We start from the raw sequence: 17,133 nt of genomic DNA on the forward strand, positions 1-17,133 counted from the left end.
TGCATTCATTCTTAAATTTCATTCTATATTTTGATGATAAGAGTTTTTTTCTTTTTAAGGTAGTCCAACTTCTTTTCTTTTCCTTTATACTTATTTTTTTAGACCCTACTGAATCAATATCAATCTACTCAAAAGTCATGAGATATTCTCCTAGCTTGTATTTAAGAAGTTTCTTTGTTTTACCTTCAACTAGGAGAATATTATTCTTCTTTAGACATCTATTTTTCTATGACTCCTCCAGCTGGACAGACAGAATGAATTACTCCATTTTCTCAATTTCCATAATGCTATGCATTACTTTCATTTTTCCTATTATATTATGCATTACCTGGAATCATAGATATCTACCTGTCCATCTTCACTATCACAGTGCCAAGTCCATTCACTCAATTATCTAAATTTTTCATGATCTTTTTATTGAATCCTGATATAATGGCCATTAGAACTGGTCTATCTCTTTCCACTCCAACTCCAACTTCATGGTCTAAACCTTTGTCATTTCATCTCGAGAACTCATAACACCTGAGCTGTTACTAACTTCTAATCTACCAGTCTCTAAATAATTGCCCATACAGAATCAGAGTGATCTTCCAAAATACTATTCTCTCCATGCTACTTTCTCTTTCAAAACCCTTCTGTGATGTCCACAGTTCCCAAATTAACATACAACTCATTAGTGTGCTACAGCAGCCTCCCTGAATATAAAGGGTCAATCTTGTCTTTCTCACACTGATACCTCTGCTATAATTTCATAAGACCTTCAACTTCATCAAACAACCCTTGACACCTCTATCAGCCTCTGTATCTATGTCCCTGCCCCCCATTCAACATGCAGTTCTTGTCCTAGGCATTTTTACATAGGAACCTTTCTTGACTCCCTAATAGGCATGTCTTTATAAAATCTGGTACCACTGGTAACACTGATTTTCTTTCCTATTAAAATTCATTACATTTATTGGTTGTTTGAAGTCTGCCTTTCCTGATAGAGTTTATATTTCCTTGAGGCAAAAAATCATGTGTATCTGGTTTATCACTATCATTTTGCCTACCATACTAGCTAAGATGGATTTTTATATATATATGTACATATAAAATTATTTATAAATTTGTGATATATAATTTATTTTATATATAGTTATATATGTGCATATATGTATATGTATAAAGTTGCATACACACACACACACACACACACATGCACACACATATATATATAATTTGTTGAATTAAACTGATTTGTGACCATATGTCTAAGGTCTCGTACTGGATTTGGCCCATAGTTAAAGATTTGATGATTCATCGTTTTCATAAAATCCTAGGATCTGCATTGAAAATAACTTAAAACTATTTCAACCATCCAAATTGAATAATGCCTAAGTAATCTCTGTAACATTCTTACCAAATATCATCTACTTAAAACTCTCAGATAAGAGGGAGTCATTATGTGCCTCAGCAGATCATTTCAGGTTTTGGATATGAAACTGCATTAGAAGGTCTATTTTAGGTATTTTAGGGATGTAGCTTAGTGGTACAAAGAGTGCTTACCTAGTGCTGCAAGCTGCTGGGCTCAATCCCCAGCAGGAGAAAAAAAAGAAGAAAGATAGATCTATTTTACACTGGCTTGAAAGCTGGGTCCTTCTAGTTCCCCCACCAGATTGAATCTCACCCATTTTAGTCATAATAATGAGGCTGCCTTTTCTGCAAGATAGGTCTCCAAAGACCAGTTCTTGGTTTTTCAAATTAACCTTCCTTCACTCTTTATCATAAGACACCCTCCTCCAGACACACTGCAGTTTCTGCACATCCCTCTTAAAGCTGGATGCTTGAACACAGACCCAGTTCTCCAGGTGTGCTCTCACCAATGCAATGTAGGAAAGGGGTGTCACCTTCTTAACTGTGGATAGCATACTTCCAGTAATGAAACCAAGAGCAGATCTAATTTTTGAAGAACAGGCTCTTACACAATAGTTGCTTTTGGAAGAAAAATAATCAAAATTAAATTCAAACTCAATACACATTTATAATGAGAAAATGTGAGGACTCCCTGAACCTTAAACTTCATTACCATCCAGGTAAATCAGCCTACTCGAAATGTCCCTAACATGTCAGGAAGTTCCTTGGTAGTAACATCTTGTAATTTCCTATTAAGTTTACTACAATTTTAACTTTTGGGTGTCTCACCAGTAATATGCAAAGCACAGTGATGAAACACACATTGGAGTCAAACAGCCTGGATTCAAATCCTGGCTCTCACTTCACAATGTTGCTATAGATATCACATGGACTACCATGTTGAAAACCCACCATACCCAGGACAGCTCTGTCTTTCTCATTCACACTTTTTTTTTTGTGGGGTTGGGGGGCGGTATGGGGAATTGAACTCAGAAGCACTCAACCACTGAGCCACATCCCCAGCCCTATTTGGTATTTTATTTAGGGACAGCGTCTCACTGAGTTGCTTAGTGCCTCTCATTTGATGAGGCTGACTTTGAACTCACAATCCTACTGCCTCAGCCTCCCGAGTCACTGGGTTTAAAGTCAGGCAACACTACTTTCATAACATGCATTAGCAAACCATTCTGACCATGCAATTCTTTTGTCTATTAAAGGGGATAGGTTTCCCCACCTCCTGCATGTTGTTTTGTTGTGTTGTGTTTTAACACTATACAGACATGTGTGGCTGAGTTTCCCAGAGAGGTTTTCACTCAGGGCTCCTGGGTGGTGCTCCCCAGCGCTCCCTGCACCATTTTCCAGCCATCTTCTATAACAGGAGCATGAATCAAAGAGTTGCCAAGGAACCAGAATATAAAAGTCATATTAGGCTCTGCTTAACACTACCTGCCAATCTCCACTCAGCTTCCTCCCACTGACATTCAGCATCACCTTTATCATATACCTTTAGGGAAGGTCACATTTTTAGTCTGCTCAAAGTTAAAGCATGTCATTTTTTTCTGACTATAAAGTTAATACATGATCATTGTAAGAAAGTTAGAAAAGAAACTAGAAGCCTAAAATAAATTGTCTATAACCTTATCATCCAGCAGTAACCTCTTTTAACACCTTGGCATACTTCCTTGCAGAATTACTTTTCTTCTTTTTATACCGTTCAGATCATGCCATACATTCCATCAGAAACCTTCCATTTGTTAATTAATATCAAATCATTTTCACATATTCGGAAAAACTCTTAATAAATAACCTTTCAGTACCTGCCTAATATTATGTTTCTGGATGCAACCCAATTTGCTTAGTCTTCTCATGTGGAAAATTGAGATGTGTACATTGGGTTTTTTTTTAACATTATAAATTATGCTTCTTAAAACAGCACCACCTGTACTTAAATCCTAGTCATTTTTTTTCTTGCAATCACTTCTCTTTATGATATGAATTAAAGAGTTAAATTCCAAAAAAAATAGAGTTAAATTACTATTGTAAAGGGTATATTTTCTATAGGTAATAAACGCAAATGGAGCACCTGTCATGAACTGACATACAACACACATTGAATAAGTACAAACATTTATAAATGCCAACAAAACAATCCTTGAAATGTTTGCATTCTTGATGGTCATGTCTGAGAGTATTTTTCTCTCTTAGCTGCTAAAATTGTGTGTGTGTGTGTGAGTGTGAGTGTGTGTGTGTGTGTGTGTGTGTGTGTGTGTGTGTTTAACAGTACAAATTATTAACAAATAAGGGGAATGAGAAATTACAGAGAATCAAAAATTCTATAAAATGTCCTGTACTTCTCGGAATTCAAATACCTGTCAAAACACACTGGAAATCAAAAACAATAAGGCAGAAAATCCAGATGATATGATATGCAATTTTAATATATATTAGATCTGGGGCATCTATAAATAATACTGTTTAGACATTTTCATCAAAATAATCAGATAAAGCTCCCATCCCCGTGTGTTCTATCTGAAAACTAATTAATAACCATGAATTTAATGCCCTGTATATGTTAAAATTCTAAAAGAATGTATCATATCATAACCAATTTCCATATGTGTAGCTTCCACTGGCTTTTCTGTTCCTCTCTTCTTCATTCTCCCTGGGAAGGCACTCTCTCCTTCCCTACATCACACCCCTGCTGTGTCCTCTCCCTGCCTCTGGTCCCACCCTTTCCCATTAGCTTCCTACCTTGAAGGTGCAGTTTGCTCTCCGTGCTTTGCAGAAGGACGGAACTCACAGAGTCCAGATTGTCATAGCTGTTACAGCCCAGAGGCCCAGTGCGTGTCTCTGTGACCTAGAGTGGGCATCAAATGAGACAAGTGTGAGACAGACGTCTTTCTCTAGGGCAGACCCTGAAGAGTCATTCCCCTGCAGAACAAAGTCAGCAGCTAGGTCCTGTGGCCTCAGTCCACAGCTGTCTCCTGAACATCTCTCCTGTCAACGAGCAGACAGGGTAGCAGGATGGTCAAGCACACAGCCTGGAGCCACAGTGCCTGGTTTCTATCCCTGGCCCTCACTTCCTAACTAAGGTCACTGTGAGTGTGCTGTAGACTAATAAATTAAGCACTATATACATTAAAAAAGCGCAGGCTTTGGAATCAGGAAAATAATTGTAAAATTCCAGTTGGGTCATTTATTTACTGTATGATATAAGGAAGTCACTTAACTTCTCTAAGCTTCTGCAAACTCAAACTAACAAATGTTTTCCAGGGTAGTGGTAAGACAAACGTGATGAGTGTATGAAGTGTCAGGAATGGCAAATGCTCAAAATGGGTATTTGATTACAAACTCTCTATAAATTGATAGGGCTCTATAATGCATTATTATCAGGTAAGAACAATAAAATTATCCACATTTTGCGAAACAAGTTTAAGCCACAAACATAATCGGTGCCACCACAGGAGAAAAGCATCCAGATTCTCTGGCTGTGCGTCTCCAAGACATTGTCTGCAAAGTCACGAGGTGATGGATCATGGAAGAACAGTTATTCAAAAAATAGCCATAAAATAAGAACTGTTTAGTCTGAAAAGAGGCCTCTTCATCTCTTCGCTTCCCATTATAATTGTTTTGAGGCACTGAACCATAAAGAAACAGCATCCATTGTAGAGTATGGGGAACAGTCACAGGTACCTCCTTTGCCCTTTTCCAGTTGTGAAACCTTGATCAGTAGGTTTCCCCTTTTAAGCCTCATTCCTCATCTATTAGATGTTACTCCTGTTCTTACTCACCTAAACAGGTCATGAGATCATATTTTTGACCTGTTTAGCACATAAGATGCAATAAATAAATGGAAGATAACCAGATTTTATTTTGTCTTACAAATAACTTATTCATTTTTGAGAGGAATAATAACATAGCTATTATAAAGTGATAGTTAAAAGAACCAATTCTTTAAATTAAAGATATCCATTTTGGGGAAAAAAGGAACTGGGTGAAACTGACCTTCAAGGAATCTGGTAATGAGATAATTCTGTCCACTGGGTCTTGGGAGAGTGGCAAGAAATGGCTAGAAAAATTCAAGTCCAAATTGAGTGCGGAAGGCAGTGTTAGTGTCAGAAAGGTTTCTTGAGAGGACTCTGTGCAATTTGTCTGAGAAATTCCTCCTAAGGAGGCAGACTGCACTTCCAGGATGCACAAAAGAGGATTATCTTCTGACAGAGCTTCAATATCTCAATTCCACATCCCATCCAGGGGGCAGAGAACCATTTGGTGATAATGAAAACCAGGTCTTTGCGGATCCCTGACTCTGATAGCTTCATAAAGATCCCTCTCTCGGTACTGAGTTCCCTAACAACATAATCCCCCCGATATGGCGATTCTTCTCAGATAAGCTAGCCCTTTGTTTGTGAATCTGATTTATTTCTCTCCTTACTACTTCCCTCCTCCCGTAACTCTCTCCCGCCCACGTTTCCCTTCCTGTGGTCAAATTCTGACTCATCTGCCAGTTTCCCTTGACCTTCCCTCTGCACCTTTTTTCCCCCAAGAGAGATCTTGAGAAGTCTTAGTAGAAGGCTAGGTCTGCATTTTATTCAGAAGTCAGAGTAAAGATTGAGAAGCAACATGCAGGCATAATACAGTTTTAGAAAATCTGAGATGGAAAAATTTGCATTGAAACCCTTAGAACAAATTATTTACATCACAAATGTCCTCCCACATCTCTTTATAGAGGTAGTCTCGGAATGTATTGTACTTTAGATGGAATCTTTTTAAAGTTCCTGTGCTCTAAGCTATTCTATCCACCATGCCTATTTAACTTTGAATTAATTAAAATTAAATAAACTTACAAATTTATTTCATCAGTAGCCATATATCAAGAATTCAATAAATCCATGTGACTAATCGTTACTATCTTGGTCAGTACAAATATAGGCATGTCTATCATCTTAGAAGTTTCTATATTGGACAGTGCTTTGTAGAAGACAGTCCCACAAACTACAGTGTGCCCTGGGCCTGCTTTTGTGAATAAAGTTTTATTGGAACACAGCCATGCTGTTTATGGACATAATGTCTATGGCTGCTTTTATGTTATAACAGCAGAGTTGAACAGGGACAGCAGAGACCATGTGGCCTGCAAAGAAGAAATATTAATCATCTGGGACTTTACAGTGTATGTGTGCTGACCTCTAGTGCAGAGAGTTCTAATCCTGTTAAGGTATTTTCTGTCTGTGTAATGCTGATCAAAAGCCTGAAACTATGGATCCCAGTTTTATCATCTGTAAAGGACACAAAAGTTATAAAAAAAATTATTGATCTAAGTATCACTAATCTGACTCTTGCTATTTTGCAATCTTGAGAAAATCATTTACCCCATCATAGCTCAGTTTCTTCAGCCAGAAATGGAATGTGATAATCATCCATATAGGAGGACTCTTTAAGGGTGAATGAGAGGACTGTCAATCATGCCACAGCCATAGCCAGAGGGCTCCCCTACATCAGTACACATGGCCACCCTAACGCCAGTGCTCACGAAGCTACGGGGCATGCGACCTCATCAGTCAGAGGTTGCAGGGGTGCCATGAGTACATGGGTATGAAGTCAGGAACTGTATCTGTTCAGCTGCTCTCCGAATGTCTGCCTGGAAGTGCTGTTGCCTTGAGACCCTGCCAACCCAAGTCCACCGTCCAGTCATACCTTGATTGCTCCAGTGGATATCTGGATCTCATGGAGCCTCCTCATGGTGCCATCACGGTCAACAAAGTAGGACGACGCCAGCTGGTGCAGAGCTTCAACACTTTGAGTGGCATTCCCTGACTTCCTGTCCAGGCGACTTTTGTCCATATACATGGTCAAAGCCTCCTCTCCTGCATGGGAAGGGAAAGAAGACAAGGATGCCAATGGGGACCTAGCCAGCGTGGGAGGAGAGGAACCAGGGCCTGGGTGCTGGTTCAAGGTGCTGACAAGAGTTGGACCTCTCTAACTCATTTTATATCTTCTTCCTTTAAAAATGGGGGAAATAATGAAATATAAACAGTCCCAAGGTAACAGCACACACCAAGCTCCATTAGGACAAGGGCCACGGAAACTCCCTCTGCCACTGAGTCCAATCCCAGGTAATCCATTCTGTACTTCCCATCATCATCATCTCACAACGCAACCACACCCCTCTTCCAAGAATGCCCAGTTTCTTTTGTAAAATGGTGGATTTAGCATAGACATTCCTTTCCCCTTCTCCCCTATTTCTGTTTCTTCACTTTCAGTTCCTCCTTTCCTCTTCTCTACTCTTCCCTCCTCTCTTCCTTCAACTCTTCCTCTCTCTTTTTTTTTGTTTCATTCTCCTGCTCCATACCTTTATAGATAAGCAAACATATGGAAAGATAGACACACACAGAAATAGATGAGACATAGATATTTAGATATACCTAGAGATGACACCAGGCTAGAGGTAGAGATAGGGAGAACTTTGTCCCCATAGATAGAGGGAAAACTAAACTTCCAACCCTGTGAAGGTATCCACAGTGGCTTTATCCTTACACAAAGCAGAGAACTCGCCACACAGAGGACATCGTTAGTTCATGGTTTTTCCATTCATTCAATAAATATTTTTAAGTACCTACCTTATGCCAGGCAATGTGCTTTTGAGAGTACAAGAGAGAAGAGAGAAGAGGGTCACATCTTGGGGTTGGAGAGAAGAATGATCAGGAAGTTCAGTACAGGAAGGAAAGGAAAAGAAAAAGCTAGAGCAGAGAGTAGATTGATGGACAGATAGATGGATATTTGTATGAATGGAAATAAGAATCCATTGGATGGAAGACTGATATAATTATGTAGATATTAATGTACAAATTTATAGATTTTCTTACATGAAATTTTCCCTGGAAATGCATGCATGCATTACTAACACTTCTAAGCTATGTTGACTTTTCCTTTGGATAATAGAATCTCTGGGTAGCACATAAGGAAAGAAGCTTTACAGATGTACTCTAAACGGACTTCTACAGCCACTCTTAACTAACATTACCAGTGTGGGCACATTCCTTCTCTTCTCTGTTTCTCAGTTTATTCACTACCAATATTGAATGAAAAGAGCTTCCAGTCCCATAGGATTATTAAAAAGAATGAATTGGTAAATAAGTATTTAAAAACGTGTAGTTCATTGTAGTACTTGAAAATAACATCTCTGCTTCCATTTCTTCATGTAATACTAGTGGTATTCAAAGTGGTAATACTAACAGTACTTACCTTATAGTGTTGTCTTAAGGATTAAATTAGTTAATTATATAAAGTACTCCAACCCTACTTGGCACACAGTAAGCATTGTGGAAGTCTTTGCTACCATGATTTGAAAACTGCCAAGTTACTGGTTGTATGATATTTATACATACATGTAATTCATTTGATACAATGAAATATTTAGACAGACAAAACCAGTCAGTTCCTTGTCAAAAATGAAGACTGGTGTCTATGACAACTGCAGTGTCTGTAGAATGCTGATTACTTCTCAAGTTGGAGAGAAAAAAGCTCTCAGCTTTCAGAAGGAATTCTATCCTGTCCTTCTCCTACACGTCTGACTTCTGAAACCGTATCCCACTTTCTGGCCCATTCCACTGTCACTTCCTCTTACTCACTCCTCCTTCCCTGACACACTCATTCACACCCCTCATTACCTGCTCAAGCAGGGCTTCTTCCTTGGAGAACATCCCCAGCCACACCCTGGACCCAGAGGGAAGGAGTCCCTTTCCTTTTGTTATTATTCGGTGTGTTCTTTTGGTTTAGCTCAGTGTGCCTACACTGAGCATTTTGGCAGGCCTTGGGGTGACAAATGAATAAGACACTGGCATGTGCTGTGAGCGTAACTACACACCAAGATTGAGTATAAAAATAAGTAACATCTTTCCTTAGCAATTTGTTCTATGGATTGCATGTTGAAATAGTAATATTTTGGATATGTTATGTTAAATATATTATTAAATTGATTCCTCCCTTTTTTCTTCTTCCTTTCTAAAAACGTGGCTGCAAGAAAATTTACAGTTGCATATGTGGCTACCATTTAAGGACTGCATTCTGCTTCTATTGGTCAGTGGTGGCTGAAGGAGACAGAGACAGAGATCATTTTAATACAGCAGATGGAGAGCCAGGGTAGAGGAATGCAGAGTGGAATGCAGACCAGAGATGGGCTGCCCACATCTCCATAGATCATGTGGGTCACAAGGCTCTGATGAGCTGGTCTCTCTAGCTGTATCCTTACTGCTTTCTGGGAATGCTCTGCCCCATACAAATGTACCCCATTTTCTCTCATTGTTGGGACTCTGCTCTTTTGTTTTTCTTCTGGCTAATTTCTACCCATCCCTAAGTTCCCTAACACTGTACTTCTTCTGAGGATCCCTCCCTATTTCTACTCTTCTCCTGAACTGACTTAGGAACTCCTACAATATATGTCCCCATGGTTCCTCTATTTCTCCAATAAGTCGCCCATAATATCTCCTGGAGATTTCTGGTTTGACAGCCCATATCCCCAGTGAAGCAGAAGCACTCTGAAGGCAGGGAGCAGGTAAGAGTCTTTTCCCATCTCTGTAGCATTGCCTAGCACAATATGGGATGTGTTATGTGCTTAACAAATGATTGAAGCTACTAGATGAATGAATGAACCCCGAAGTGATCCTACTTGCACTTTTTTAATTGACTGACAAGTCTGCCTCAACAACTAGACTGACACCTCCCAACAGGAAGACCCATCATTCAAGTTCATCTCTAGATTCCACATGTTTAGATTTGACTTGAGTTCAAAGTAAGACACTCTGGTTTGCATTTTCTCATGAAGCCCTCACTGTTATACATTATAGCATGATATTTGGTTCTTTGGTCCCCATAGAAACCAAATAGATTTGACTTAAAAATGACTTTACATCCAATTATACTTTGAGTTCCAGGGTCAGTAGGTGGGTAAACAGGGACTATCCACTTCATCTTTGTAATATTCCCAAATCTTTCCTAAGCTCTGATGAAGAGCAGATATTCAGTTATCATTTGATGGATAAATGGATGGAGGGATGGATGGAGGGATGATTGAATAGGTATATGCATAGATAAATGACTGAAGAAGTAAATGGTTAAGTAATATTCTGGGAGTCAGTCACAAGGCAGAGGAAATAAATATTCTAAGTGCCAGTCCAGGCTCTCTTAGGGGCCCACAAAGTGGAAGGTGAAACAAGCCCAGGTCCCTCTGGATAGAGAACTGGCAGAAGCAATCCTTAGATCAAGAGGGGTTAATGGACTTCTTGCTGCATTATTAAGACTTAATTTCTTGTTTATTAAGAGAATGTTCTGTTTAGAGTTACTTTCCCACTTGGGCATTCCTGCAAATTGCCTCTTCACCCCAAAAGGCCTTTGCTCAGTCTTCCTGTCCTCCAGGGGTCTTTGCCTCACTCTGAAACACCTTCTCACAGAGGAGAGCGAAGGAGGACTTGGATAAACAGCATGGGAGAAGAGGTTGCAGTTGATCTGCTTACTTCTACGTTAATAGAGGGTGTTGCTCCCAGATGGTGAACAGGAGTGTCTGAATTTAGTGCTCTGGGATATCCTTCTTCCTTTCCTTCTGAGCCCCTGTGATTTTATTATCAGCCTTCCTTCAGTCAAGGGAAGATGTCCCAAAACACAGTGTGGGGAATAATGTACACACACACACACACACACATACACACACTAACATATACAAATGAACAAAAATAATGAGGCTTCCTGTAAAAAATGGCACCCATGCAATAAACATGATTCATGTACATGTAAAAACATACACACACATGCACACATTTCTTCCATATCTGTACGTGCAATGTGTGTGTATGCAAGCTCACATACAGATCAGCTCATACCCAAGCATAGACAGGCATTTTGGAACATCTTCCTAGGCAAGTAGGCGTGTACTTCCATTCATGCATGCAAGCTGTCATGTATGTCACACACACTCACACATTCAAGGTGCCTCCTTTGGCCATAAATTCCACATTCAGAGTAACAAAGGAAAATTACTATCTCTATTTTCCTGTGTGTTGTTCCAGGTGCATAATTTGTCCCTTCTCCATCTTCCATCAGATCAGTCATACCCAATATTTTGATGAATTAACAGATGGCACCAAAAAATTGGAGATCTCAAGAAAATGTCCAAGTTGTTGGACCTCACCACCAGCTCCACTTTCTCATTCCCCCCTCTTTCTTCTTTCTTTCCTTTCCCTAAAGAGTCAAACAAATACATTTACTTGTTATGTATGTGACCGTCTAAGAATCATCTTCTGTTGTTTGATGTCGTTGCCATTAGGAACTGACTGACACCGCAAAGGGTTTATCACAGCCTTAATGCTCAATGAATACAGGGTTCTTAGGGGAAAAAAAAAAAAACTATAATGAAATAATATCTTTAGCACTTCCTTGTATGTTGATGGGGAAACTGATATTCAGACAAGAAAGTGAATTTCTGAAAGCCTCCCACTCATTTACTGAGTGGAAAGACTGGGCTTTAATCCTGGATCTGCAAGTTCCTTAGTCCAATCAGATAATGAAGACAATCACAGTAAAAATGCTGATAATAACCACAGTACAATAATTTGTTAGGTGCCAGTGTGCTAACCACTTTTAATGCATTATTATATTTAATCCTTACAATTTACATCAAGTAATATCTGTATGACTACTTATAAAAGAGGAGTCTTGAAGAACTGAGTCACTAGTGGAGGCAACACCAAGCTGGTGAAAGCAGGAGGAGGGACTAGAACCTGGGAGATATAAATCCAGATCTGGCCTCTTCACTCACTACAATGCCACCCACCCCTCCCCTTGCATAAGAAGGTCCTTAAGAAGTAATTTTCCATGCATAAATGAATAAAATGTTGATATGAGACGGACCTTACATGATTTCTGGCACACAGCATTCATGCAAAAGTAAATCTGCTCCTCTTCCTTCCCCCAACTCCTCCATGGCTAGGGCCAAGGGAATGTTTAGGGCCTGCTGTCCGACACTGGATTTCAATCCAAAGCTTTGCATATTTTAAAATGTTGTGTTGTAAAAACAGTAGAGGAACAAGGCTCTTTAAATAATTTACCACCATGCCTTGGAGAAATTAAAAATATATTTCACTGAGAAAGAAAAGTCTTTGCTACATGGGATTTCCAGGCACTCGGACCAGAGCACAGCTTTTAATGGAGGAATTGAATTGGTTGTAATGATGAATTTTTCCAAGTGAAAGGGAAGGACAGAGGAAAGAGGACAGACTGATGTCACACTCAGAGAAGAAATTAACTCACTGTCACTTTGTGTTAAGGTAGAATTTATACTAATTATTTCACAAAGTCCTACTTAATTTAATGTCTAAACACAGACAACAAATACATATTGATTGGGTGGTTATTGGAGTAGGTGGGTAGGTTGAAGGGTAAGCAAGTTGGTAAAAGAAATAATTGGTATTAGATGGATTAAATACTGTAAGCTTTGAGACTGGAAATCCCTAAGTTAACAACTTAGCTTTCCCACTTATTTGCTACACCTCTTCTGGGTCTAAGTTTCCTTATTTATAAAATGGAAATATTATGATTAAATTGAAGTGTTGAGAAATACTGATAATATAGGATGTCTGTTGTGCAGCAAATATTCATTACATAAGAAAGAATGAATTTGCCCAACCAACACTTCTACCCACATTGTCAAATGACTGATCTTGCCTTCTTCAAAATGTGTGCTGTACACTCAGCCTAGAAAGTGCTGCCACTCTCCTTTATCTAACAAGCTCCTGTTCAAATAAACCATCATTACTTTCCACCATGAAGTCTGGACTGATTACTCTAGTCCATAGCGCTCAACCCACCTTTAAAGGGAAGATCCAGGTTACAATCACATCCACCCTGCCTCTGTTCATACACCAATCTCTTTACCTGGCCTGGGCTATGACTAAATGCATCTTATCATCTCTGTGAGCAGGTAGCATGGTGTTGTACCACCAAGGGGGTTCTCTGAAAGTTCAGTGGGCCCATTCACTGTGGATAAAAATGGATGTCTAAGGGATCGTAACGCATACTATCAACTGATGCACACAGGCAAGACCAGTAAGGATCTAAATGGCCTCATCTGTACCATTTCCCATGGCCTTTGCATCAATTTCCTTCCTCGTATTCAGCTCTGTTTCCTCACTCCCTCAAAGATGGATTGGACCTGATGGGGAGGGATGAGAAAGACTGAACTGGGTAAAGCAATTAGCCTACTTTTCTATTAACCCGTTCCAAGCACATATGAGACACAAATGATAGCCCATTTACAAAATGATAACTTCAAGTTATCAGTCCCTAAGGTAGACTTACATAAACAAAAGCAATTCCCTAAACAACATCTTAAATTTAATTTCTTCCCCAGATCAGACCCCATTTTAGAGGACCTAAGATAATTATCAGAAAAAAAGCATTCCTAACAAACTGAGTCAATTCCAAGGTTAAACTATATTTTCACAAAAGTTAGTAAATTCTCAAACTAGACTCTCCCATAGAACTGAATCATCTGCTCAGATAAAACCACAACAACCAAGATAGTTTGATTTATCTGGCCATACATGCCTTTGAGTGATGCACAGTGGCACAGAGCTAAGAGGGCTTTGCTCTCAGGGCACTCCACTCACTCCATCCCAGACCCAAAGGCATGACAGGGCCATGGCCCAGGCAGCTGACCTACCTCCCAACGTAGCAGAGATGAGGAGGTGGGTGCCGTACTTTTTGATGATGGTGTCGATGAACTGCTGAGTGGTGGGTCTCCTGCCAAGCAGACGAATGCTCCTCTGAAACTCTGGCATGAGGGGCACTGGATGACGGACCAGATCTCTCCTCTCAATGGCTGTGTTCCTCACCTTCCAACGGGCAAACTCCCTGGGAAGGGGAGAGAGTGACACTCAATTTACCATTTCTATCCTCAAGCCAAAGTCCACCCAATCAACCCTTCCTGTCCTCTCCTTAGGTGAGAGTGCCTATACTTTTAATTTTGCCAAATGACTCTTTGATCTAGAATTTTTAATGCCGTTTAGTCAAAAAATATTGAGGACTACTCATTACTGGGATACTGAACCAGATAGACAGCCACACATTCAAGTTGCTCTCAGAGCATCAGAGAAACAAAATCAGGAGTCACTTTTACTAGGTGGAAAAAGACTTTTACTAGGGGGAAAAAAAAGAAATGATCATTTTCATTAGTATCATTTGATACTAATGATCATAATGATGATTTTCATGGTACTTTATAGTTGACCAGAATAGCAGGTCTCATTTCATATCTAATTATCACACTAGCCCTGTGACATGGGACTATCATTTCTAGTTCATCTCACAAGAACTAGTTTTCCACTGTTGGTAGTTGCTTGTCCATCTCTCTCACTAGACTGTGAATGACATTACAAAGATGGAATCTTCTAGGTAGCCCCTGAGCACCCTGTAAAGAGCACAGTGCCTGTGTCATGGTAGAATTCATGACAAGGCTTGGTGGAGGAATAAATTAGCAAATGGAGGGAAAAAGGAAGGAAGGTAGCAGGGGAGGCAGGTAGGCCACCTAAGTGGGCAGAGTCTAAGGCACAGAGCAGCCTGGTATCTGTTGTAAGACAGTTCAAAATTCAAACATTGAGCCCAGAGCTCACTTGGATCCTAAACTTTAACATGAATTCACTAAGCACCTACAATTTGGAAGAAACTAAGCTGTGCTCTTGTGGGGAAATTTTTGTTTTTCTTTCACTAATTATAGAGATCAAGATGGAGAAGCACCGAACTTGGGAATCCAAGTCTTCTTCTGCCTCTTGCAAATTATGTGTTGCAAAATTGTGCAAATCATGTCCCTTCTCTGTCCCTACATTTCTTCATCTATAAATATAAATTAGTAGGGTCTATTTCCTACCACTGGTGGAAGAATTACATGAAAGATAGGGTGTGAAAATACCTTTGCAAACTACAAGGCACTAATCTAATGTAAACTATTGTTTTATAACTGTATTTCCTCACAAATTCCCAAGTAGGTACATGTAAATCATTAAATGTGCACAGACGGTGAACACAGAGCCCACAAACTGAAGACAAGCAGGAATTTAATGGGACTTGGTTCAGGTTGCTTTTGCTTAAATAACAGTCGCTGTTCTGGCAAAGGTGCAGCTTCCCCAGAGCGACCAGCTTCTCAGGACTGCCTGAGTTACACACTCTCTGTCCCTTGAGAAATGCAGACTAGTCAAAAGGGCCTTAAGGTCAGTCTAGATAAATGACGGAACCAGAGTTTAATGAAAAGGTCTCTCTTTTCTGCCACAGCATGGGAGAGACAGATGAAGAAAGTGCCATGGGACAAGAAAAAGTAGAACAGGGTGGGAATCAGGCCGGAATACGCCCCAGTAATTCAGGGGTAGAGTCTGACCCCTGACTCACAGGAAATGGGTCTGAGAGAAGCTTTAATGTTAGAATCATTTCCCAACCTCAGAGCTTTTGGGCTGTCTGCATAAGGAATCTTTGTCCATAATTTTTCATGTAGTCCAAATGATAAGGTGACACAGTACCTGCACATCCTAGGTACTTTGTCAATTGCACTTAGGGAAAATCTGAGGGCGCCTTAGGAGTGGATATAGCCCCTGTCTTTGAGAAGCTCACAGTCTATCAAGGAAGACTAAACATTTCCATTTTGTTGTAAACTGACTCAGGACTGCAGGATAGAGAAGTTGGGGCATGGACCACTCGGCCTGTAGGGAAAGCTTCAGAGAGGTCATGTGTGAACTCCAGCTTCGAAGTCTACAGAGGATTTACACAAATTCTAACCCCCTGAAAGAAAGGGCAGGAGCACAATGAGAGGAGGGAACACAGGATGTGTAACGAGAAGAGCACAGAAGGCGAGGAGGAATATGGACAGGGGGTTCGGAAGGGACAGGATGGAACAAGTGGGCTGACCAGGTGTCAGAGGGCCCTTGACAACCAGTTGAGAATTTTATAGGTGGGGCAGATGGCTTCTGACATAAGGCCTAATGACCCCAGGACCCAGCAACTTGCTTCCAACAAATAGAATATGAAAATGATGGAATGTGGCTTTCATGATTGGGTTACAAAACACTCCCACTTCTACATGGCTCTCTCTCCCTCGTTCACGGCATGTTCTGAGATGTTCTGGAGAGATCTGCAGAGCGAGCCTCCCAGGGAAGCCTCCTGTTAGCATCTTCTGAGGACCTGGGACCTCTTGTGGAGCTGAGTCCTCATGATAGCTCTGTATGAACTGGAAACACCCAGCCGTGGTGACTGCAGCCTGACAAGAGACCCAGGGACAAGGCACTTGGGTTCCTGACCCACAGAAACTTCAAGATAATGTTGTTCTAAATAGCCAAGTAATGGTGTAAATTGTTATTCAGTCATCCATGGCCAATACCAGGCAATGAGAATCACCAAATATATCTGAATCTTTCCTCAACAGCTTATTTCTGAAATTTACAAAATTACATACCATGTAATTATAATTTATATATATATATGTGTGTGTATATTTATACACATATATCACCATGCAGAAAATATATACATATATAGATACATATATTATAATTTTTTTATAAATTAAACTTTTGGGTTGCTTTTTTTTCTATGAATATAACTATATTCCTCAGAATTAATACTATTTACTATTAATACACACAGAGAATTTAAGTAACTTGCTAAAGGTTACCCAGCTAGTTAGTGACAGAGTCGGGTGTATAAACTGGT

At 40.0% G+C, this 17,133-nt stretch overlaps 1 protein-coding gene across 1 annotated transcript in view; it reads right to left on the reverse strand.

The window, feature by feature from the left end:
* Positions 1-17,133, reverse strand: part of BRINP1 (BMP/retinoic acid inducible neural specific 1) — a 169,935-nt gene that overhangs the window by 48,074 nt on the left and 104,728 nt on the right. The window contains exons 3-5 of the mRNA XM_079113410.1: positions 14,102-14,292; positions 7,087-7,256; positions 4,144-4,249 (exon numbers count right to left, since the gene is read on the reverse strand). Of these exons, the coding sequence (XP_078969536.1) occupies positions 4,144-4,249; positions 7,087-7,256; positions 14,102-14,292 (467 nt within the window). The remainder of the gene's footprint in view (positions 1-4,143; positions 4,250-7,086; positions 7,257-14,101; positions 14,293-17,133) is intronic.

The sequence above is a fragment of the Sciurus vulgaris genome (assembly GCF_902686455.1).
Source record: "Sciurus vulgaris genome assembly, chromosome: 15".
NCBI classification, from domain to species: Eukaryota; Metazoa; Chordata; class Mammalia; order Rodentia; family Sciuridae; genus Sciurus; species Sciurus vulgaris.